The 25,560-nt window shown below is 20.7% G+C and overlaps 3 protein-coding genes and 1 long non-coding RNA gene across 39 annotated transcripts; 2 read left to right on the forward strand and 2 right to left on the reverse strand.

Annotated features, from left to right (window-relative positions):
• Positions 1-446: 446 nt before the first annotated feature.
• Hyccin (PI4KA lipid kinase complex subunit hyccin) lies at positions 447-6,985 on the reverse strand. 4 transcript variants are annotated; one of them, XM_086912865.1, is made up of 10 exons: positions 6,577-6,985; positions 6,027-6,193; positions 5,689-5,823; positions 4,686-4,811; positions 4,376-4,593; positions 4,128-4,274; positions 3,843-3,973; positions 3,636-3,752; positions 1,985-2,468; positions 1,224-1,364 (listed from the first exon to the last, which is right to left on the reverse strand). In XM_086912865.1, coding segments are annotated over exons 2-10 (1,509 nt in total). In that variant the 5' UTR covers positions 6,177-6,193; positions 6,577-6,985; the 3' UTR covers positions 1,224-1,363. The 4 variants fall into 4 exon arrangements, with proteins under 4 accessions (XP_086768988.1, XP_086768989.1, XP_086768991.1 ...); XM_086912862.1 differs by lacking the exon at positions 1,985-2,468 and having other exon boundaries at positions 447-1,364; XM_086912863.1 differs by lacking the exon at positions 1,985-2,468 and having other exon boundaries at positions 447-1,364; positions 6,373-6,619.
• LOC147656907 (uncharacterized) lies at positions 6,613-7,945 on the forward strand. Its single transcript, XR_015293502.1, has 3 exons — positions 6,613-7,395; positions 7,586-7,637; positions 7,813-7,945. It is a non-coding gene; the product is annotated as an uncharacterized LOC147656907 (long non-coding RNA).
• Positions 7,946-8,047: 102 nt separating this feature from the next.
• Positions 8,048-16,225, reverse strand: CrebB (Cyclic-AMP response element binding protein B). 30 transcript variants are annotated; one of them, XM_086912874.1, is made up of 10 exons: positions 16,019-16,181; positions 15,765-15,913; positions 15,486-15,661; positions 14,855-14,966; positions 14,174-14,323; positions 13,820-13,949; positions 11,599-11,688; positions 10,890-11,033; positions 10,576-10,636; positions 8,048-10,462 (listed from the first exon to the last, which is right to left on the reverse strand). In XM_086912874.1, exons 4-10 carry the CDS (start codon positions 14,945-14,947, stop codon positions 10,318-10,320), a joined length of 813 nt encoding a protein of 270 aa, XP_086769000.1. In that variant the 5' UTR covers positions 14,948-14,966; positions 15,486-15,661; positions 15,765-15,913; positions 16,019-16,181; the 3' UTR covers positions 8,048-10,317. The 30 variants fall into 30 exon arrangements, with proteins under 30 accessions (XP_086769000.1, XP_012341958.1, XP_086768994.1 ...); XM_012486504.3 differs by having other exon boundaries at positions 10,576-10,663; positions 14,759-14,966; positions 16,019-16,161; XM_086912868.1 differs by having other exon boundaries at positions 10,576-10,663; positions 16,019-16,156.
• A 1,811-nt stretch (positions 16,226-18,036) lies between these two features.
• On the forward strand, positions 18,037-23,445 carry LOC100864122 (transmembrane protein 47). 4 transcript variants are annotated; one of them, XM_003693535.4, is made up of 6 exons: positions 18,037-18,385; positions 19,527-19,597; positions 20,885-21,071; positions 21,143-21,292; positions 21,373-21,435; positions 21,539-23,445. In XM_003693535.4, the coding sequence occupies exons 2-6, from the start codon at positions 19,547-19,549 to the stop codon at positions 21,751-21,753; spliced, it is 666 nt and encodes a 221-aa protein (XP_003693583.1). In that variant the 5' UTR covers positions 18,037-18,385; positions 19,527-19,546; the 3' UTR covers positions 21,754-23,445. The 4 variants fall into 4 exon arrangements, with proteins under 4 accessions (XP_003693583.1, XP_086769014.1, XP_086769013.1 ...); XM_086912888.1 differs by lacking the exon at positions 18,037-18,385 and adding an exon at positions 18,425-18,486; XM_086912887.1 differs by lacking the exon at positions 18,037-18,385 and adding an exon at positions 18,549-18,639.
• Positions 23,446-25,560: the final 2,115 nt, after the last annotated feature.

Consider the following 25,560-nt stretch of genomic DNA (forward strand, 5'->3'; position numbering starts at 1 on the left):
ATAAAAAAGAAACGAGTATGAGTGCAATTGCCAAAAAATTGAAAAAGATTGAACAAAGAAATATAATAATAATAATAATAATAATAGATGTTCCAAATTATGGAATTTTATACCTTATCTCAGCATATTTACTGCAATAAGTGACTTTGCTAAATGTAAAGAATATAATAATAATGTTAAATTTCTAATCCAAGAATGTACAATTTTAGATTCAAAATTATCATAATCATTATACATTTATCTCAAAAAAAAAAAAAAAAAAGAAAGAAAAAAAAAAGAACATCAGAAAAACTTCTATAACTTTTGACAATAATTGTTCTTTTTCTTAGTTCAAAACATTATCTAAATTTTTAAATATAATAAAAAAGAAAAAAATATTCATTAAATTGTTAGGCTGCAACAAAATACAAAAAATGCAAAAAATATTTTATGATAGTTCGATATTCCTCCTTAAAAGATATATTATGAGAACAATTAACAAAATTCTTTTATATAAAAATTCACATAATTAAAGAAAAATATATGTTAGTTTATTGTTCCCTTTCCCATTATATTTTTAATAGTTTTTTTAAATAAAATATAGAGATCAATATAGTAATGGATTACGTTTGAATCAGCTATGCATAAAAATTGTTTTATTAATATTACTTTAAATGAGTTTTTAATTTGTTTGAAACTCAAAAACTTTTAATAAAATTATATATAAAAGATTTTATATAAATTAGAAATAAGAAAAGAAAAAATATATAGATATATATATTAAATAATAAATTATATGAAACAATTGCAATTTAATGTAATCCACTACTAGTTTTGTTATTTCCATTTTAAAAATTTAATTATAATAACTTAAACAGAGCTAATCTGAATAGATGAAGTTAATGATTCAGTTTCATTATGCGTTCTTAAAGTAATAGAATTTTCCATATTATCTAAATCTCCACTCAACGTAAGACGTTCGCTATCCATCAAAGAAACATTATTATCTACTGTAATTGAATTATTTTCTACACTATTATTTTTTTTCCTGATTGAACATCCATTAATATTTCCATCAATTTCTGTTGATTCACTATTTAACATTGAGGAACTACCTTTGATATTTTCCTTTGAAGTTGCTTGAGATCCAAGTTTTTTTTCCTTTTCAAGAGCACTAATGTTTTTAATTACTTTACTATCCTTTTCTCGCGGTTTTTTTCCAAGTACTGGAAAATTTGTAATTTTAGATGCAGTCTTTTGATCCTTCGATTGTCTTATTGAACCAACTCTATTTGTCTCTATCAATTCTTCTTCTGTGATTGATACAAGATTACTTTTACCTTCTCCTCCAGAATCATCCTTTGTTTCTTGAATCGGTATATCATCTAAGCAAAAAAAAAAAAAAAATAAAAATATATTATTATAAAATATATTAAGAAAAATATATTCTAAAAATATATATATATATATATATATATATATATATAAAATGCAAAAAATTAAGCACTTCATATAAAGCAAAGTATAATGATATAAAGCTTTTATATTTACATTATTCTGCTTAAATCTGTAAAATATGAATATATAACCATAAGTGAAATGTTCCATGCATGTTATAAATTAAAAATAACAAATAATTTTTATAATTTTTAATTTCAATATTATAATATAATGTAAAAAATCAAAATGAAAAAATAAAATGGGAATGTAAAGGATTTATAGGGTAAACCTGGACTATAAATGCGCTATCTTCAATAAAAATAAATGTGCCAAAACTGCATGCAGCTTTTCCATCATGTGTGTTTGAATATACATTATATTTTATGTCTGAATTTTTTTTTTTTTTTAAAATGGTGGTTCCTCTGAAACGAATTTGTTAATAAATGCACAAATTACTACTAATTAAAATAACGTTACATGGTGTAACTAATTTGCCGCGTGTTTTGCTGAAGAAATTTAGATAATGTTTAGTGATTCTAAAGTGCTGAAACTGAATCACTAGTACCATGTATTTGTTGACAGAGCAGCAGTCATATGAAAACCAATTGATTTATTTTTATCCAGATATAAATTTTCCATCGATTCATGAATTATTTCACCAAGAAATTGTTCCTCCAATACATTGTACAAATGCGAACCAAATCCGATCTTATTATCAGCATAAATCAAATCAGCATTTTCTTTATATTCCTTTTTAATTTTAAGATTTACTTTTATATTGTGATCTTCATCTTTCTCAAATATATATTTCTTCAAATGCTCTTTGTTTCGTTTGGGAGATTTGATAAGTAAATTTTGATTATATGCATTTTCTTGTTTAGAAAATTCTATTGAAGAAGAACTAACATTTCTTATTTTGTTATCTTCATTATTTGAAATTGGAAGTGAGTTTTTCCAATACCAAGAAAATCGCTTTGTAGTATTAAATATTGTTGGATGTTGTTTTTCAAATTGGATTGCATCTTCAAATAACTTCTTATCCAGATCGTCTAATGACAACATGTTTGCAATGCATATTTGCTTAGTTCAACAATATATAAAATATATTTGTTCAAGTTATATTATTATGTAAATATTTGTTTTTGAAATATAATTAAATTATATTTCATGACTTTGAAATATTAATTTCTTATAAGAAAATCATTTTGTATATGTATAAACTTTTAAAACTTTTATATTATTAGATGTAAATTTTGATCTATTTCAATTTAAAAATATAAATTAAAATATATTTATAAATAACTAGAATTATTATTAATTATAATCGTTTCACGAAATTTATACATATATTTACGTTATCATACTTATGCTCTTTTTATTCTATATAATCAAACTTTAATAATTTAATCTTGAAGGAAGAAACAAAATCTTTGAATTATAAAAGATATATGGAAGTTTTTGAGTAAGAGAAAATAAAAGAAAATTTGATGTATGAAGATTTCATATAAGAATAAATATTTTCAATAAATCTCAAAAAAAAAAAAAAAACAAATATTATTTTTCGTTTCTCATCATTTGAGACTCTAATAATTAAAATAAAAAAAAATGATATCAAGCAAATTATTGACATAAAAAAACAAGACAAAAATAGAATGCAATATAATGAAAAGAACTTTATTATTGTTTTGTTTTGTCTAACGCAAATTTCAATAATTTATAATTTAATAAATAATTTTTCAACTGATATTTTTATACAAACTTTGTATTTGTTTTGATTTTTAGAATTCACTCTTCCAAAAATTATTCTATGAATATATTAATACCTTATATTATACTATACTATATATAATAGTATATATTTTGCTCTTTATTTATTCTTTTTTTTATTACTCTTTTTCTTAATTTTTATTCAAAAAAATTGTTGTTTAATTAGATTTTTAATTAAGATCTCTTTAATGTTATTCATATAGTATTCATATTATTCATATTTTAGTGCATACTAATTTATTGCTATACAATATTTGATGACATGCTGTTTAATATAAATATTTATAATTGGGAATAAAAATAATTTTCAGATATGTGCTTAAAATATATATTAAAAATAAAAAAGAACAATAAAAGAAATTAATATAAATAAAACTTCTGAGCATATTAATTTACTCAATTATAATATAAAATTTAATAAATGAAAAATCTTAAAGAAAAAAATATACCTGGTAATTTTTTAGTTCGAAACGAAGCATTTGTTATCATCGATTTAGATACTGTTGCAGTTGCAGTTGCCGGCGATAATGCAACGCTAATGCCTATTGGTCCATCATTAGGTTGACCTGACATAATTAAATATTATTAAATATTTTTAAATATTATATTTTAAATATAATGTGCTTTTTATTACTGATTATGTTACATCAATATACCTGATGATCCAGTAGTCGCAGAATTACGTATAGCATTTGTAACTAGCATAACATCTGGATATGTTTCATAACATGCTCGATTATGAATATCTTCTACTGCTTGTGTCCCTAAATACCAACAGTCATTATACCTGTTAATATATATTAATTATTATTATTATTATTTATGAATTTTGTATAATTCCATTATTAATTTTAATAAAATATTTTTATTATTTTTATAAATGTTATAAATTAAAAATTATACAGATTATATAAATTATATTATATAGTTAAATTACTCACATAGCAAAGTATACAGCATGTAGAAATTCAAGAAGAAATTGACTGGAAATAGGTATGCGCGGTAAAAGCCTTGGAACAAAACTAGACTCGCTTCCATATGAAGATCGTTGATGGTGTCCTGGCTTCATAAATCCTTGAGTGACAAGTCTATAATAAATTATTTAAAAAATTATTATTTACAATTATCAACAATTATTTAAATAATTATTATATATTTAATAAATATATAAAAAACAATTTTATCTTACTTAGTAGCAACTTTGCATAATTGCTCCAATGCAAATTTACTTATATAACCAAGTTGTTGATTATAAATAAAAAGAAGAGCAGTCATTACTTTTAATCTATTTTGAGCATTTAGTGTTTCAACTTGTTGCAATGGACCCCAACTAACAAGTTTTGTATTACATTCTTCAAATCTGCGTACTGCACTCTCAGTTAAAGAAGCAGGTGCCAAACTTGCAGGCTTTATATAAAAAAATAATTATATAATTATAATAATATTATGTAAGATTCAATTATTTATTTTAATTAAAATAAAAATTGAAATTAAAATACCTCATGAAATATGGATATCATAGCAAGTGACGGTAGTCTGAAAGAAATTGTTTTCTGCTGACCAGATTTATCTACTATTTCCAAATTGTACAGACCAATTAATAATGTTTCTACAGATCGACAATTCTATAAAATAGGAAATAATATCAAATTAAAAATTTGAAAAAATATATATAATATATTTCTTATGTACAGAAATAGTAATTTGTTTTAATATTTTTTTATTTACGTTAATAAAATATTTAAAATACAAAAATATTAATGAATATTCTATTCTAAAAATTATCAATTAATTGAATCAAATAATTCTATTATAAATCAAATATATTTTTATTTATATAATATAATAGATAATTGAATTTAAATTTTTTTTCTAAATTTTTAAGTAATTATTATAATATTTTTTTAAATATAATTTATAGATTAGACCAATGTTTTTTTAATTTTTAAATTAAAAAATTTTAATTTTAAATTGTTAAAAATTACATTAAAAATTATCTAAATTTTTTGAATGTATTATAATTATATGAAATAACATATTTTTATTTAAAAAAAAAATGTTTAAAAAATATTATTAAATATAAAAATCTATAATATCAATATATTTATATATATATTTCAAATAATTTTTTATTATTGCATTGATTAATTTATTTATGAATTGTATTTTTCAATATTTATAAATATAATTAAATACTGAATGTAAAATTTTAATAAAATTCTTTAAAAAATTTTAATTTTAATAAATAAAATTAATAATTAAAAAAAAACTTCTAAAAAAAAACTATCTTGGAATATTATAATTAATTGGAAAATACTTTATTAAATATTTCACTTTAATACAATTATTTTATAATTAAATAAAGTATCTATTTTATAATTTTAATTTAAATTATAATTGTTCTCTTATATAACATTGATATTTATATATCAATTTCAAATCTAAATGTAAAATATAAAATAAAATTTGTATTTAAATGTCTTAATAATTACACAGTCTTACCTTAATATCACCATGAGCTGCAGAATTTAAATAAATATATACTAATGTTGGTAAAAATTGTAAGGTAAATCTTTGTAATTCTGTTTCTCGAGACCGATAAAAATTATATAACTGATCACATACTGTATCCACCAACTATAATGAATAGAACATTATTGATATATTAATAAATAAAATATGATGTATATTTAAATGTTTTTGCATAAAATATCAAATTAATAAAAAGATATTTCATTTAAGTTTTATTTTAATATTAAAAAATATATTAGTAAAATTTATATATAAGATTTTATTAAAGAAATTTAATTAAAATTAAATTTTGTTCAGAAATATATTACCTGACTATATTTACTACGTTCTTCTAAAAGTACATAAAGAGCTCTGACTATTTCGTTATCTTGTGATAAGGTAGTAGCAAAAGTATGAAGTTCAGAAGGTGAGACATCTGCACAGTCTACTAACCATTCATTTATTAAACTTTCCGTCATCTTTATTTTCCTTTCGCCTGTGTCAATAAATCAGAATTATTGAGAAATTTCAGTATCCAAAATAAATTGTTTAATACTTTCATGATCATTACACCAACTTTTTAAAAATGATTTGGCTATTCATAGTTTTTAAAAATTATGCATTAAATGGATGTATCAATTAATTTTTATGATATATAATTTAAAATAAACTTACGTAAATTGGAATATTAAGCGGTTTATAATCGACAATTATGATAGTGTAAAATATCAATAACATTACTTAATGTTGTTTTCATGCATAATTTTAGTTTCTTAAACTTAAATTTTGCATTTTTTGTAACGATTGTTATTATATTAATTGATAATTTAAAAAATGCTACAACTCTATTAAAATCATGTTGGAATATTTTTCAATTACCTCCATATCTTTCCTGAACAACATACAATTCTCACTAGTAACTACTTGTAAGACTGACATTTGCAACTATTGAAATTAAATTGGTAAAAACTAGATAGGTATTTATATATAAATATATCTATCATAAATACGAAATGTAACCATTTTTAATTGGATAATTAAATGAGATTAAAAAAACTAAAATATAAATTTAAATACAAAATTATATTTTATATATTTATTTATATTATAAATTTCATAATATTTATTTTATATTTGTAAAAAATATTTTTTAGAAAGTATTAACTAAAATTATCGCATACATAAAAATTTACCCGAAGTCGAAAGAAAGTGAAAACTTAATATTCGTTGTTCGTTCTTTTAGAATATTTTGTAGTTGGTGAATGATGAAAGTTTCGAAACGAGATTTAAAAATTATATAAATTATATATTATTAAAAATAAAAGTAGTGATTGATTGAAAAAATAATAGAAAACTGAAAATGAAAATATTGAAAAATAAATATAATATAATCGTATAATTTTTCTGTTTAATTTTTGAAAATGTGTAAAAATTAAATTAATACACGTGTATATTTTAATTTTAGCATAAAATCTTATTAGATTCGAAATTTTATAATCTAAAAACATCTTTAATAATTAATCTTCATTATTACATAATAATGTTTTAATTATCCGATCTTTCATATTTACGAGAATTTTAATTAAATATTTTATCAAATTATTTATATTATTTCATATAATTAATATCATTTGATCTTACTATAATTAATATATAAATTTTATAACAGTTAATTGAATAATAGCAAGAAAGAATTAAGTAAGTAATTGATTAATATATATTTTTAATTGTATTTATTTATAATGTATAATTTAAAAGTCTATATGATGAATTATTATTTATGATTTTATGATTTTTTAATACATGCACTACCAACTGAATTATATATTTTAAGAAATTAAATATTTTTATTGTTAGTAAAAATTATATTTAGTTATATTGATTTCAGATTTCTGAATAAAAATATATATTTTGGAAAGGATACAACAAATTAAAATATAGTAAGTAATGTTTTTTTTATGAAATTTAATATTTGAATTTGTTATGATGATATTTTTATTATTCATGAATTCATGATTATTCTTTACATGCACTACCAACTGAATTTTAAAATTTAAATTAAAAATTAATGATATTTATAGAACATATAATTTCTGATGTTTTTTTATATTTCAGATGAAAAAAATATAATCCATGATAGCATGATCTTTTTTAACAAAAAAATAATTGTATATATATAATAAAGTTTTTAAAATATATACTTCTATATATTCAATATCCTATTAATAAATATATTTAAGCATTTAAATTTCAGTCTTTTCTTTAATGTTTTAATTTTAGTATTAGTTATATTTTCTATAATAATAATGAGTTCTTAGGAGGTTTATGAATTATATTTTTTAAAGACAAATGATATGTAAAAATACATGTATTATCTATATACAATATTTCATATTATCGGTGCAATAATCAAGATATACATATATCATACATATAATTAACATTAAAACACAGATGATGTGTACAGTCTAAATTAAAGTCAAATTTAAATCTGTCGGAGAAAAGAAACTTATAGTGAGTTCTTATTTTGTAATGTATCACTATAAGCACATTGTACTCTCATTTTATAGGGAATAATTTGGAAATAATCTATTTTCTAATTCAATAAAATTGTATAATTATAAATTACATGTTAAGCACATAAGAAGATTATATGTAACTATTTTTTTTCTATTATCAAAGTGAAAGTTTAACAGCAAATAATTTGAGAACTTATGCATTGTGCCTATACAAAAAAATTTTCCAGTCTGATCATAAAATTTATTTTAATTTTGTTAAAAAAAATATATATTATTGATATATATTTTAAAAATTAATATATATAAATTATATAAGTATATAGTTATTACTATTATTATACTTTTATATAAATAATTTTACAAATAACAATATATTTTAACATTTTATAAAAAAAAATATCATTTCTTCAAATAATGTTCAAATTATGCACTAATAAACTTATTAAATAATTATTTTAAATTATCGAATGATCAAACTGGATTTTCAATATTCAAATCTGTATTTTTTTTATAAATATATAACAATCAAAATTATACATCAAATAGTTTTATACTTATGTTATATAACATTGATTTTATGAAGAAAAAATGCATTAGACAAATAATTTTTTTAAATATGTGTCAGACATTAAAAAATAATTTCTTGTTCATGATGTTAAAAATCATAATATATAAATTATTTGATTGTAATTTTGTTTTCTACATGTAACATGATTTAGATTCAATTATATCTGTATGTAATTTAGAATATATAATTTATACTAGTAATTTAAAGATTTTATTTAATTCCAAAAGATATAGAGATATATTAGAATAGAAATTTTAATTTTAACATAACTGTACGATTTTTACGCAGAACATAAAACTATAACATAATATGTGATTTAAAAATATTGCATGTACCCATATTTACTTAAAATATGTAATTTGACACATACTTAGGTATGCATATGTATGAGCGCACTTGCGCATGTTTATTTGTATACCATATGTATACAGAAATCTTCAAGGCACTCCAGATATATATATATATGTGTATATATATATATATATCTATATATATTACATTTATATTTTACAAATTCTGTTTTTCGCACTTAAGGCGTCTTAAAATAGAAAATAAAATCAAATGAAAATATTTTAACTAGTGCTTTTCTACATTATATAAGTTACATTTTTTTCATAATATGTTTCTGAAGTTCGTATTTAAAGTAAAAAATTATATTGAGATAATATTTTATACATATACATGTCGCAGCAGCAATGATCAAAGTAGTAGAATTTCGATCTATTTATCTTTTTACAATTATCTCTAATCTCTTTATTTATGCCTCAAATACTTCTAATAGATTCATTTTTTCAATGGATCTACTTTTTTCAAGTATAAAAGAATAAAGAAATTGGAAAAAAATTATATAGACATTGTTATCTAACAACTATGTTTCTTTTATGCAGAAACTATGTGATCTTAATTTATAACTGTATCTAATTTCTAATTATACTAGCAAATATTGTGTATAAGGCGTTTCTCTCAAATATGTGTATTTTTAGTGACCAATTATTTATATTAAATTGATTACTAAATACACTCTCCTCATTTTTTTGTAATGCTCTTCATTTTTTACTAATGTAAAATTTTTTCAAATAGAATCAAACATAAGAATATAATATTTATGTATAATTGAAAGTTTCAAATATATCATTTGACATCACATAGTTACTGTAATATAAATGAATATGCTTCAAATACTAATGTTATTATCTCGTTATCAACATATTTTGAATATGTAATCATTAATAACCTAAATTTATATGATTGTTATCCAAAATATAGATTGACTTCCAGAATATTGCCTATAAGTTTGCTATCTTTGCATCTCATATACCTTTGGCTTCTCGCTTTAGTAATAGCAAGTTTCACAAGCCTTTATATTCGCATTTTAAATACAGTATGTTACAGAAACACTTATTTATAAGAATGCATGTACATCACCATTGCTTACTTAACAACTTTTAAGATAATGTACACAAAGAAGACATGTACAATTTTTTTTAGCAAGTTAATAGTTTTCATACAATGTTTCAACATTAAACACCAACCTCAGTCAGTTTTCGGTTCGCATAGTTGTTTTAATGATTTGAGTTCTTCTATTAACGTCTGATTTCTATTTTCCAGTATTGCAACACGATTTTCTAAACACTTTATATACTCTTTCTTTTTCCTTCTACACTCGCGGGCTGCTTGTCTGTAAAAATAAGAAATATTTTTATATTTTTAAATTTATATTTATTATATTTAGAAATAAAGAGATAAATATAATATCTCATTGAATGTATTTTTATTTTAATTAAATTTTACCTATTTTTGAGCAACCTCAATTCTCTTTTTCTAGCTGCATCTTCTACTACAACACCATGTCCTGTGTAAGCTGAAACATTGTCAGAGACTGTATTCCCCAAATTTTTAATTTTTTTGTTCATAATTATTTAGTGCAAATATTAAATATTTAATTTATATTATTATTATTTTTTGTACTTTAATTTTTTATATTCAAAAATTATTTACGTATTAAAAAACATTTTTTTTATTATTAAATATTAGAAATCATTTAAAAAAAATTTACATATAAAATATACACTTAGAATTAAGAAAAATTATGAAAAAACGCGCACCTGGAACAAAAAATTGTGTATCTTGACCTTGTGCATACTGTACTATAGCTCCACCTGCTGTTGCTGCATTACTCATAGTTAATGTATGAAGTCCAGGAACACCTTCTCCTTGGGTTGCAATTTGAATGGTACCAGCAGGAATTACTGTAAATTATATTAATTGCGATATAAATCTGTATTAATTATGATTACTGATATATTACATCAATATTAAATATATATATATATATATGTATATATATTGAATATACATATATTATATTGATAAATAAAAGTATATTCATTGCTAAGCCTATTTCATGTAATATAATTTTTTATCAAAAAAAAATTTTACTAAAATTCATTTACTAAGTATTCATTTATTAAGTAAATAATATATAAAAAAAAAAAAATGAAACTAAGTCTGAATAATTTTTTAACAATTATTATGATTATATACATTATTTATACACCTATATATTCATAAACAATTAAAAACCCCATAAGCAAATATGCCACACCAAGCAAACATTATACAAAATATCACATTAGGCAATATAAAAAGATAAAAGGAATTAAATTTTATGCTTAAATGCTTTAATTTAATAATTTATTCCAGTTCTAACTTACTCCTCTAACATTATTTTAAATTAAAAAAATAAAGATTATAATTGCGCAGAATTAAATAAAGGACAGCCAGGAAAGATATATAGGAGAAAAAATAACCAACCTGTCTGATAATGAAGCGAATGGGAAGACACTTCACTGTCCACGTTAGAATCACACTCAGAAGATGATTCTAGAGGGGGCAATCGACCGTCTGTAACACCGAATTAGTACAACCCTTTATTATAATAGAGTTGTTATCGGTGTTAATTTATTTAATCTAAATGAACTTGAAAAATTCCCACAATGTAAAAAAACTTTTTTATTAGAAAATGTATTATATTTTTTATATTCATCTCTATTAATGTTATTAAAACAATAATATTTAATATTTCTTCTGAGTAACTTTTCTGATTGTATAAAAATGTATAATTGGTATAATATGTATATTTAAAAAAATCTCTATATAGAAAGATAAATATTTGCATTATTAAAAAATATAATGAAAATAAAATATTTTTATATGCTATTTCCTTTCTGGCTGCTGTTTTCATATATTTACTATAATACTGTGCAGTCAGCTCATACAAAAGGAAATAGATCAAAATAAAAATTAAAACTAATAATAAAAACATACTATCTTAAGAAGTATAAATATTATAATAATAATAATGAATTTTAATTATTATTACTTTTTTTTTATGAAACTTTTATTAAATACAAAAAAAATGAAAATTTATTAAAATTAATTAATATAACTATTATATATTAATTTATTATTAAATTATTTAAAAAAGTAATTCTAAATTTATTGATATCAAATAAGCATAGTGGGATTTCATTTATTACAATAAAAAAAATATTTTTTTTGATATTACATATATAATGGTTAGAGGAGAATTTGTTGCTTTTTTTTAGGATTAAAATGTCTTAAATTTTATTATGATTTATCTTAAATTCTAAGCTTGGTATGGCATATTCGTTTTCATATAAAATAAAATATTAAAAGGCATAAAATATCACATTCACAGACTTCTTAAACTAATTAATGAAATTAATGCACTTAAATATTCATTAAATAAATAACTTATAAAATAAATCGATTTTACATTTATTTACTAAGATTTAAATTAAATTAATAATATAATTGTTGATATAATTGCAATTACCTATAAAATATATATAAAAATAGATAAAGTATATTGTATGAACTGACATGCACTTTATTATTTCTGTGAATAATATTATATTTATAAAAATTATATGGAAAATTATATACAGAATGAGTTGTGAAGCATGACTATTTTAAATAATTTGTTAAATAATTGCTGCACTAAAAATTTTTCATATCAAAATTGATTGATATAAAATATAAAATATAACTTGATGTTATCAGTTTGTTGCAGATATGGAAAATATATTAAATTCCACTTTTTTAGAAATATATTTTTCAATATATTAATATATGCCAAAGCATTCCTTATAAAAAAAATTATTGAGCTTATTATAATAAAAATTATTTATATTATAAATTATTTAAAATAAAAAAATATGCTTTGTTAATAAAAAAATATATTTAACATTTTTTTATATGATAAATTTTATAAAATTCAATTTAAAATATTTATAATTTATTTTCTATAAATGATTTAATAAATTTTTATAACCATTTGTATTAAAATGTAATATTATTTAAAAATATGACTTCAATATCCTTATATAAAATATATTATTATATAATATTCTAAAAAAAAATAATAGCATGAAGTTATATTCTATTTACATCATATAATTTTTATATGAAGTATCTTTTTAAATAAGAAATAAATTAATAGTCATATTATATTATCCATTCTGTGTTAATTTATTTAATCTATATACAATATATATATATTTTTGAGAAGTTGATTCTAGAGATTGAAACAAACATAAAAGTATACAAAAATGTCAAATGAGATTTAAATTAAAAATTATTAAAAACAATTGAAATTTGCATTAAACAAAAATAAATCTTTATTGTTTAATATTACTATCATGAGCTATTCCTATTTCATTTAACATGAACTTAAATTGCTTATAATTTAATAAATAAACCTCATCTAACATTTTCTTATCAATTTTTACATTTGTTTTGGCATCTAGAATCGATTCTTCAAAGATAATAAATATTAACATTCTGTATATCTGAATTTATAATAAGTTTAAATAAAAAATAATAAATAATTGCATAGCAAATTATATTACATTTAACAAATGAGAATGTTTTGTTTTTAATTCTAAAAAAATTAATTAATATTTTATTAATATATTAATATATAATATATTATAAAAAAAATTTTACATACCAGTAATTTCACCACCACCTAAGTCATTAAGAATTTTTTTATATGATGGTCGTCTGGTAAGAATACCTCCTCTTTGTTCTGGAGATTCTTCTGAATCTGAGAAACTATCATCGCTACCAGTCTCAACCACCTAATATAATAATATACAATATTTTATTATATTTAATATTTTTTAAATATATATATTTATAAAAATTATATAATCATAAAATTTAATATTTCATAAATATAATAAATATTTTAAATTTAATATATAAAATAATAAAAATTAAAATAATTAGAAAAAATTATTAATAATAATGTTTAATCTTTAAATATAAATAAAAATTATTGATCAAAATTGAAAAAACTCACCTGAAGTGTTTGTAAACTTGCTTGAGCTGTTTGTATAACGGAGTTGGGTTTACTGACAAGAATGACATTTCCTTTTGAAATAGCAACAGGTTGAATATTTGTTGCAGTCTGAATTACTGATTGTTGATTAGGTTGTATAACAGATTGTACCTATATAAAGCAAGAGCATTTCATATAAACTATTATGAATATTAAAGAATATATATTATTAACTAAATGAACATGAATATTTATAAAATTAAAATGTATTTAGTATAAACCAAAAATAACAAATTTTGATATTGACTAGTATTATCATGCATATGCAAGTAAAATGAATATAAATATTTATCATTAATATTATAATATTATATTAATTATGTTCAAAATAAAATTTAATTAAATTAATTAAGAAAATGAATTCAAATTTTAATTTCTTTAATTTTAATTCTGACCCAGCATTATGCAAGATTGAATATATACACAATATTTATTTGATTAACTGATAATTATGATTAAAAACATAAATAAATTATATATGCATGCTTTCAACTAAAATAGATAAATAAATGATCACATAGATACACAGGAGATTCTCCTGTATACCTGTGTTGTTCCTGACGTAGGTAGTGTCAGTTGCACAATGCTGGTAGAAGCTACCAGATGATGAGTTTGCTGCTGTGTTCTATTGAGAGATTGTACCGATGTTGCTATTGCTGGTGCTGCATCGCCGCTTTGAGAACCTGCAGACAATGGGTCAACAGCTGATCCATTTTCCTCAACCATACTTTCCATAGCCTGGGAATATCAAACCCTACAAAACAAAAAATATTTTCATAATTGAATATATTTTTACAACTATGTTTATATTTATATTTGTATATATATATATATTTATATATATATTAATATAATATAAATATAATAATATAATACAAATATATATATACATATATATATTATATATAATTATATATATATATATATATATATATATATATATATATATATATTATTTAGAGATATATATATATATATAATATATTATATATAATATATAATATATATATATATATATGTGTCTATAAATAATTTTTTTTAATTTTGATTTGAGTGCATATTGCTTGTAATTGGATATTTGTGATTTTGCATGAAGAAATTATTATATGATAAAAAGTCTAAGATTTAAATTATCCTTTTAAATAATTATTGTCTATATTTTTTTTTAATTTAAGTTTAATTTTTTGATGATTTCTTAAAACATTTCAAGAAAAGAAAACTATACAAAAAAATGCATACAATTTTTTATTTAAAAAATTAAATATATGCATACTTGAAGTATCACGAATTGACTTCCAGACTAAAGATAAACATCATCAGAACAAGTGGTATCGAGGATTTGAAAACATATTCAACTCAAAATTGGAGTTATCCATTAAAGTGCAAAAGTTTTAAATTTCCCGCCAGTCAGCGATCGGCGGTGTTACTGCGTCATTTACATAAGCAGATCTAAAAATAATACGAGAACAATAAACACTTAAGATGTTTTCGTACATGAGCGAAGGGCCAGAAGTCATAAAAAAAACATGATGAAATGTGACTAGGATTGTACCGATTAATATTACGATGTGTTGGTTAGCGATGAAAAGAGATGTCAGAATTGTCACGTAACCCCCATTGCCCTTTTCGAGAAATTCGTACATCTTCCTTAAGGCGCCATATTTTACGGCATATTCCATAGCAGACGTAAAATTGATTGTACTGGGATCATGAAATCAAATGCTAGTAGTTTCGGTAACATTTTCTATGTACCATAAGCGCAGTGGTCCATGTCCGGTTGTTATTATTCTCCAGCTGGGTACTTACCAGTTACGTATTTCTCGTCACCAACTTTGCTGCAATCGGAGTGGGCAAATAGGCAGGTACGTAGCAGCCACGTCAAAACTCCAGTGGCTTCGTCACTGGTGGAGCCCACGACCTCCGCGCTGCGCGTCACGATCAAAATGGCCGACGTTTTCCCTCCACCCCCTCAAAAACTGATCGTGCATCGGATAGTAATGGAATTGATGCTCTCTACATGTGTAATATTAATCGTGTTATTTAAAGTATTCCATAAATTTACTTTTAATAAACTACAATTAACATATTAATAACTACTATATTTGCAATTAATTGATTTGTCATGTTAAATATATTGTGTTAATGATTAAATATTAATATATCGTAAACAATGGTTAGCTTTATAAAATTAATTAAATATTAATATTAATAATGAAATATCGAATCTATTATTTATTTCATTTTAATTGATTAATAGAAATAATGTAATTTTAATTATCATTTATCCTAAAAATAATTAATGACAATGTTTTAATTACTATATATAAAAATTATTAAAATCTATAAATTAAAATAAATAATATTATTTTTATTTAATTATAAGTTAATAATTATAAATTAATAATTATAATTATAAATTAATAACTGATTATAGTTATTTTTTTATATGTATATTAATTATTTCCTATATATTTCTTTTATGTTATACAACATTGTACAATATATTACACATATAACATATATATACAATTTATAATAAAATAATTAATTATTTATAAAAAATTTATAAATAAAATAATTTATCGATTAAAATGTTTATGTAATTTATTTAATTAGTTGCATGTTCTTTGATAATATAAATATACATTTTATTCAAGCATTAAAATTTTTTAATTGATATTTCAGTATAATATAAAAAAAAATACAGAATGCAGAATGTTGAAATTACTCAAATATTGAAAAAAATATTACATTTCAAATATATAATATATATGAATAATAATGATTTTATAAATGAATTTGCACATTTTAATTTTTTATCATTAAACAATAATTAATATTAATAGTAATTTATATAATTGTTTATTTCATTTAAGTTTATTTTTTATTTATAAATTGAGAAGATAAAATGTACTTAATCTTATTATACATAGTGTTTATAATGTTTAATATTAATAAAAATTACGTTAACTGTTAATAAAAATTTCGTTATGATACATTGAAAATTTGAAAAAAAATGAATTACTAAATTTTTGAATTATATTTTCTATATAATTTTTACTTATTTTGAAATTAATATGAGTACATTGTAAATGTTAAAAAATTATATGAAATTTAAATGTACGTATAAAAATATTTGTGTGTATGTATGCGCACACGCGTGCACGCGTATGTAATTTAAAGAAATATGTAATGCTGACGTCATTTCGTGACGTCATCGTTATATTTAGAAACATATACATCTGTTTCAACTAGATTTATATCAATATTTTTAAAAATATTTTGTATTAAATTGTTAATAAATTAACACTTTGCAAATTTATGAATTTTCAATTCATGAATAAGTATCAAAAAATTATTTATTATTATTACAAAAAATTAAGTATTGAAATGTGAAAACTTTTAATAAATATCATAATATAATATAACAATATTGTAAAATATTATTATAAAATTATATATTTATCTATTAATTTGTTAATATAATATATAAATAAAAATAAAATTATTATATATTACAATTACATATTAAATTATGCATAATATTTTAATTTTGAAATTTAAGTTTCCTTATATTTATTTTAATATATAATTATTTTAATTATGAAACATTTCATTCAAAATTTTTACAAGTGTAAATTTTAAAAAATTATTTATCGTTTTATGGCATTCTCTCAATAGTTGAAAAACAGATTTAACATTATTGTAAACTCACATTATATTTTTATTGGATATTTCAAGATAATACTTACTTTAAGATCACTTTTTCTATTGGACGCAATATGAGAGTAAATTATGGAAGTATATTCGTTGAATAAGGAAATAGGAGAAATACCAATCAGTGTTGAGGTTAGAAATCTCAATGCAAAGAGAACCAATAGGAATATTCGATTCTTATTTGCTTTCTAAAGTATTATTCATTGAGAATTTGTGTTTCTTTGCTATATATATATCAGTAGTACGCGAGTGTATAATGAACATATTATTGAAATCTTTGTTGACATTTATAGTGACATAACCCTCAGAATCATATCATATTAATTTTCTTGATATCAACTTTTTTACGTACAAATTTTTTTATAAATTATCAAACTCTAAAATCACATCTATTCATTTAATATTTGATATATATGCAGAGATTGATAAGTTTGTAGAGTGAACATATCAACTATTGTAAGTGATTATGTTAAGATAAAAAATATTTTTTTATTTGATATTTAATCAAATAATCAAAAAAAGCAAAATATACTCATATTATTCGAAATATCAGTTATGTAAGATATAACGAATAACTATTACTATTTGACATACATAATCAAGTTTGGTTATATCATGTATTTTTTACTAAAGTATATAATAAATTTTTTAAGTTATTTAATGTTATTAATGTAATTATTAAATGTTAAAATGTTTATAATAATTAAAATGTACGTTTAAAAAAATACATAATAATGTTAATAGTGCTTAATAAAATGTTAAATAAATATAAGTGTAGAATAAACAATGAATTTCGATACATTACAAAAAATAATACATAATGATTCAATTTATTTCATTTAGAAGAATATTTATTATGTATTTTCAATATAAATATCATTCAAAATATCATTTTTCGATTTTCTCGAAGAAAAATAGTTTTTTACGATTTTATACAAAATGGCACATATTATCTTTTATCATAAAAACTAATATGTTATAATTATTTTCAATAAAAATTAAAATGTTTGGCTTATAAAAAAATAACTTTAAAAGATTATCTAAATAAAAAGTATATTTGATCGTTTTAAAATGTATATATTTAAATTATATCGAATTATATAGTATATAGTAATAGTAATGGTTCGAAAACGAAAAAAATTATTGAGACAACAATGATTATAGATTCAGAATTTGATTTTAATTTGATCGTAATCATGAAATATGCTATTATTTATAAAATGAAATGAAAATCTTTTTTTTTTTAGAGAGTCGAAATTATTACTTTTTGTAAGACAAATAAAACATATTATCAAATATGTATATATTAATAAATATATCGTAATATTTATCAATTTCTATTTATGTAAAATATATATAATAAAAAAAAAATATAATATAGAATAAATTAACTCTAAATTAATAAAGTTTACTAATGATTTTTATTCCATTATCTAACTTAATTATAAACTATTAATACATAAGTTTTATAATTATTTTTTTCTTTTTAACAGTTCTTATTTTTAAAATCATATTCATAATAATTTCTATTTATTTTATTGATCTTATTTTACTGTTTTTATTTTGTTTTGTTATGGTGAATTTATTTTATTTTCAGATATTACAACATATAAAAAAATGGCACAAACAACTACTATTGAAACAATCACTATTACTAGGCCTTTAAAGGTAATATTTAAATATCTTTTTCTTATTTAATTTTAATTTATTTTTATACTTAATTTTGTGCTTAATTTTATTTATTCACATTTATTTGTTACTAAATTTTCAAAAAAGTATATTTATAAATCATTTATAATTATTAATATATATATATATATTTATTTAATATATATATTAATTATTAATATATTATATATGTATAAAATAATAATTATTGCTGTATATTTATTGCAATCATTAAAATATTTTAAATTATATTTTATTAAAAATGAAATCAATATAGATAAAATTCAAATTTCAGTATCAGATGATTGTTGACTTTGCTCAGAATATTTCGATGTTATAAGGCAAAAGGATAATTGAAATAGAACTTCAAAATTTAATTAAGATATTTATATTATTTTTACGATCATGTAATTAGGAAATATCTATAAGTGGAAGTATTTGTCTCAAATTTCATCTATATTAAAAAGCACCCTCTATCATGTACGCGCATTGCGCCACGACCTTTAATGGGCGCAGCTTCCCTGGAACTCAATTACTCCCTCAACTTCCAATGGAGATTGTCTCTATTTGACCTCGTTGTTGCTAAGATCTTTTTTGAGGTATTTTGATAAACGAACCAAAATAGGAAAGGACTAAAGCTTTATAGCAACAATGTAATGTGCATAACTCTTAAAGCGGGAAAAAATTAAAAAATTGTTTTGTGTATTGAACAAAAGAACGCGAACTGTGTTTACTTTATAATTGTTAATCATTTGCAAATTTAATATCTTCCAATTATTTCTAAATGCTTCCTCGTCTTCTATTGAGAGTGATGCGTGGAAGAGTGTACGATGTCCCGTAAATGGTATTCGTTAAAGAGACCAAAGAAACTGTGAACATTTCGAAACCATTTTTAATTATATACTAGGCTTCTCGGTTTTATCCATTAGGATTAATCTTGAGAAGTATACTGAGTATTTACGATGATCATGTATACAGTTGCAGAAGATCATATGGGCGATACTGAAATCGCACAGGTATATGTGGACTATGTTTTAATATGAATCTAATTGGCGATTATATTTGCCTACAACTTAATTGATCTGTTAGGCACTTTATTTTGAATAAATTTTTGGCGTTTTTATAAATCATGATTCATAATTAATAATTTTTTATGTATTTGATTAATTTAAGAATTAATCAATAAATCTAATATTTATTATAGTTTAAATTTTTTAGAAGTTAGAATATTACAAAAATATTTACAAAAGTTTGATATAAAAATAAAATTTCATTCTTATTCTATAGGTGATAGCATTCATATGTGGAATAATAGTAATATTATTAATGATAATGGGCTTAGCTTCTACTGATTGGTTAATGGCATTAGGATGGAGACAAGGGTTATTTGCACATTGTATTGAAGAAGCAGCACCTACACCTTTGCCATTTAATGTACCAGATTCTGCAGGATGTTTCCAAGCTAGAGACGTTGGTATGATAAAAAAATAATTAATTTTAATGAAATATCTAAAATATAAATTTGATTTTTTTTTATTTTTACAGCCTATATAAAAGCAGCTGCTGCCTTATGTGTAGTATGTTTAATAACAGATATTGCAGCAACAATTCTTACTGGTCTAGGTTTGAGGTCACAAGATAACCGTGACAAGCATAAATATTATAGATTTGCAGTCTTTTGCATGGGTTTTGCATGTAAGAATTAGTATTTAATTATTATTTAAATAATTTCAATATATATATATGTTTATAATATATATTTCTTTCTGTTTTAGTGGTATCACTCTTAATAGCTTTAGTAATATATCCAGTATGTTTTGCTGCAGAACTTAATTTTGGTTTGTATGCTTTTGAAAAATATTCTAAATATTTTTTTGCATATTTGCAATTAGTGTCATTTTTGTAAATTTGATAAATTTTTATATAATATAAATATTATAGGAAATCGACCAATGTGGGAATTTGGTTGGGCATATGGAGTTGGTTGGGGTGCAGCTATATTTTTGTTTGGTGGAGCGATTTTATTATTATGCGATAAGGAAAGCGAAGAAATTTATTACAAAGAAAGAAAAATTGTACGCGATGATATTGGCGGTGGCGGTTCTATGATTGGCATGGGACATCATGGTGGACGAAGTGGGACGCAATTAGCCTAGTGGCATTGCTCCCTGCCCGACGTTGTTCTCTAGGTGATTTATTTCTTCTTTTTCTGTCCTCACTATTTGATACATTTGTGGAGAAAAACGTACACATGTATAAGAGTAAACGGTTTTTATATATAGTCTGCTTGTTCACCAGCATATATTGGACATAACTATCACTTTGATATAGGATGTATGAAACATCTTATCGGCGAAAAGAGTTTGTAAATTGATCGAAACTTGATTAATTCGTTCGTGGGTTACCAATTTCCAATTTTTCATAGTAAAAATTTCGGGACCATTGCATCATTTAATTTACTGTAATATGATATTTTATGTATCATATAACTACAATTATTTTTTATGTAGTTTATATACATACATTATTTTATAAAATTTGTTAATTAATATTTTATACCATTATTATGGTAGCATTCATGCTGCGTCTCTTATCTATAAAAAACATAATGAAATCACAATTTCTATTTGTTGCTTATTTATTTAAGATGAGGCAACTTTATTAATAAGACTTTTTCAATTTGCTATTTATAATTTACCATTATAATCTTTAATTGTTTCGTGCCTGCATCTGTTTATTATTTTCTGGCTAATTTAAAAAATGATCTTTGCCGTTCGAAAATAGCAAAAAATACTGGAGTACTTAAATAAAATTTAATATTTTTTCATTTATGAAGATTTACACAAAGATTTTAATAATAAAAAACTAAAGAAGTAATAGAGTTACAAAACTAGAAACTGCCTGACTTTAGTCAATTAATGAATTATTAATTATTTTTATTTTTATATAAAATTTTATAGTTTTGGTTTAGTTATTATTTATTATCTTTATTCTATGTATTGTATTTTCATATACATATATATGTATATATGTATATTAGACGCTAATAATTTATTATTTTTTTGAATTTATTTTTACTTATTAATATTGAAAGTGATATTTGCTTTAAAATGATTTATATTATCAAAATATTTACTAATACTTTTGATATAATATTTATATTATCATATATACATATTGCAAAATAAAATTCGGGAAAAATTGTTCTAAGCGATCTTATGATTACATACACGCACACGAATTAATAAAATTAAACAAAATTTTAATTGATTCTTAGTGCTGGAAAAATAGCATTTATGGAAAAAAATTACATGCTTGGATACATTATCGATTTATATAAATTTTGAAAAATTTTTATATTTATTTTATTATTTTAAGATAAAATATCTTGTGATAAAATATTTGCTTGAATCATAATTAATTATAAAATTACAAAATCTTTTATCATATAAATATAATTTAACAGTTTATTTTTCTATTACATTATTTTCATGATTTCTATATATATTATTCTGATGTCTTCCTTTATTAATAAAAGTAAATGTAAATGTTTATTGTATTGAAAAATGCACACAAATGCTACCTCCAGTAATTTTTATTTTTGAAATACAGTCATTTAAATTATATAAAGCAAAAATGAAAAAACAATATAATTCTCTCAAATTAATATAAATTATTAATATAACATTTGATTTAATTATGAATAATATTAATTGCTTTCTTTATATGTCTGATTATAAGACTAAGATGTTTATTTGTATAAATCCTTTAGTTCTTGTTAATTATTAGTAATGGCTATTTTGTTTTCATATTATTTAAATAAATAAAATCATTAAACTTAAATAAAATCATGTATTTACTTTGTGTTAATATGTAAATTTAATAAAATCGTTCAAATGATATATACTATTATATATTATATAAATTTTATATAAATTTAACTAATTTTGAAATCAATATGAAAATTTATATAAATATTTTAGTATTTTTAATATATTTTGCTTCATAAAAATATTTGTATGCATCACTGTATTAAGATAATTACATTACATTATTACTATTACCAAGCATGTATGCAATGTGAGAGCTGAAATATGTATGAATTTTAAGTTTTTCATGACATTTTTAATATTATATAAATTAAAAATAATAATATTGAAGATTCATTAAATTTGGTAAAAAAATTTCTAGCAGTATTATATTTCATAGTAACTCTTAATTGGTAACCATTTTTTTTTAACTTTTTCATTTAATTTGATCAAATAAATATTCATGATTTTTATGCATTGTCTATAAGGAGAAGGATAATTTCTCCATAAATCAAAGATATTTTAAGTTAAAAACAGCACTAAATATTTAAGTGTGCGACAGAATAGAGGCAGCTCGGGCAGGTATTATCTATTATGTTATCTGCATTACATACGTGTACGTATATGTATATATAGGTATTTTATAAATACATGTAATAGAATGATACAGTTGCAGTTATCGCGATATTCTAATGAAAAAGACTAAAATGAATACAAAACCAGTACATGCATTTCGTATTATGCGGCAGATCAATCATGCTTTTTACAATGAAAGACAATTCGTATTTTAATGCTAAGAGTTACAGTGCATTTGATTCTTTACCAAACACTGTCGATTTGCGCCTTTCAATTTTGATATATACTTTTAAATGAAATGAAGTACTGTATAAGAATAAGAATATAACTGAATATTGAAATATGTTTGAAAGATGGAAACAAACAAATTACGATATATTAATTAAGAGGTTTAAAATATAGAAAAGATAAAAAGAATGTGTTACCATAAATTGAATAATAATAAAATAACTTGTATTTTGTTTGTATACATCTTTTCTGCTATATTTTACATTTTAGTACCTAAATAAAAAACAAAAAAAAAAGAAAACATAGAAAGTAAAGTTTCAAAATGCAAAATTATAAATTGTAATTTTCAAAATTTATAAAAATTTATAATAAAAATCCACGTTTCGAAATTGCCATCAAGAAAGCATTAATTTTAATCTGGAAGAAAATATACTATTATACTGATCTATTAATGATTGTAATAAACTTAAATATTTCTGTATTAGAATTGCAATGTAGATAATTTAATTTACTGTTCCATTATTATAATATATGTATATGTAAGCAAACAAACAAAATGATTATAGAAAATGTAGAATTAATAGAACATCATATCAGAAAAAAAAAATCTTAATAGTTTATTATATATAGTCTTGAACAAAAAACAAATTTTTTGTTATGCAATTTATTTATATATAATGTATTAAAATTAAATAGTTTTATTACAAAATAAGTAACTTACTCGGAACCGGCTAATTATTTAATAAGATTAAATATATTTAGTTTGATTTGATTGTTTTTAAATAAAACAAAAAATTCGAAATAGTAAAAATGGTAAAAATAAATCAACAATATTATTCATCGAAAAAGAATAGAATGACATTTCCTCTATGTTATTAAATATTAAAGATTTATAGCTTTTCGCTTTCAAATTTTTTATTTGTTTTTAGATTTTTTATTTTGCGAATTTCAAACAAAGAAGAGTGAGTTGCTTATTTTGAGCTATAAAAAAATTATTTACAAAGATTATAAAAAAAAATGAACAATGTAAACGTATAATTTTTTCAATATATTTACGATATATTTTCTTCAAGATTGAATTCATGTTAAAGAAACAAGATAAAGAAATTTTAAAATAAAATTATTTAAATAATCATAATTTTTTTAATTTATATAATTGTAATAATGTACATTATATTTCAATGCATAAAAAAAAAACTTTTAATAAATTATTCACAGGATTAATGCTATAGCGTAGAAAATTGTATGTAAAAGTTTAAGAAAAAAGATTGATAAAGTAATAAAACGTAATACTTAACATTTCATATTGTATAATATACATATCGTACTTATTCATGCATATCGTAGTAT

This window comes from Apis florea, unplaced genomic scaffold (genome assembly GCF_048593485.1).
Source record: "Apis florea isolate Af1SG1 unplaced genomic scaffold, ASM4859348v1 contig_3493_pilon, whole genome shotgun sequence".
NCBI classification, from domain to species: Eukaryota; Metazoa; Arthropoda; class Insecta; order Hymenoptera; family Apidae; genus Apis; species Apis florea.

Excerpts from the sequence above, each read along its gene's own strand:
- CrebB (XM_012486505.3), bottom strand. The coding sequence starts at position 14,947 with ATGGAAAGTATGGTTGAGGAAAATGGATCAGCTGTTGACCCATTGTCT. Across the intron at positions 14,324-14,758 it reads CTACGTCAGGAACAACACAG|GTACAATCTGTTATACAACC; the intron begins GTATACAGGAGA and ends TGCTTTATATAG. Across the intron at positions 10,664-10,889 it reads TACACAATTTTTTGTTCCAG|TCTCTGACAATGTTTCAGCT; the intron begins GTGCGCGTTTTT and ends TGGGGAATACAG.
- Hyccin (XM_086912862.1), bottom strand. The coding sequence starts at position 6,176 with ATGACGGAAAGTTTAATAAATGAATGGTTAGTAGACTGTGCAGATGTC. Across the intron at positions 4,594-4,685 it reads TGATATCCATATTTCATGAG|CCTGCAAGTTTGGCACCTGC; the intron begins GTATTTTAATTT and ends TTTTATATAAAG. Across the intron at positions 3,974-4,127 it reads CATGCTGTATACTTTGCTAT|GTATAATGACTGTTGGTATT; the intron begins GTGAGTAATTTA and ends ATATATTAACAG.
- LOC100864122 (XM_003693536.3), top strand. The coding sequence starts at position 20,560 with ATGATCATGTATACAGTTGCAGAAGATCATATGGGCGATACTGAAATC. Across the intron at positions 20,614-20,884 it reads GCGATACTGAAATCGCACAG|GTGATAGCATTCATATGTGG; the intron begins GTATATGTGGAC and ends CTTATTCTATAG. Across the intron at positions 21,293-21,372 it reads CTTTTGCATGGGTTTTGCAT|TGGTATCACTCTTAATAGCT; the intron begins GTAAGAATTAGT and ends TTTCTGTTTTAG.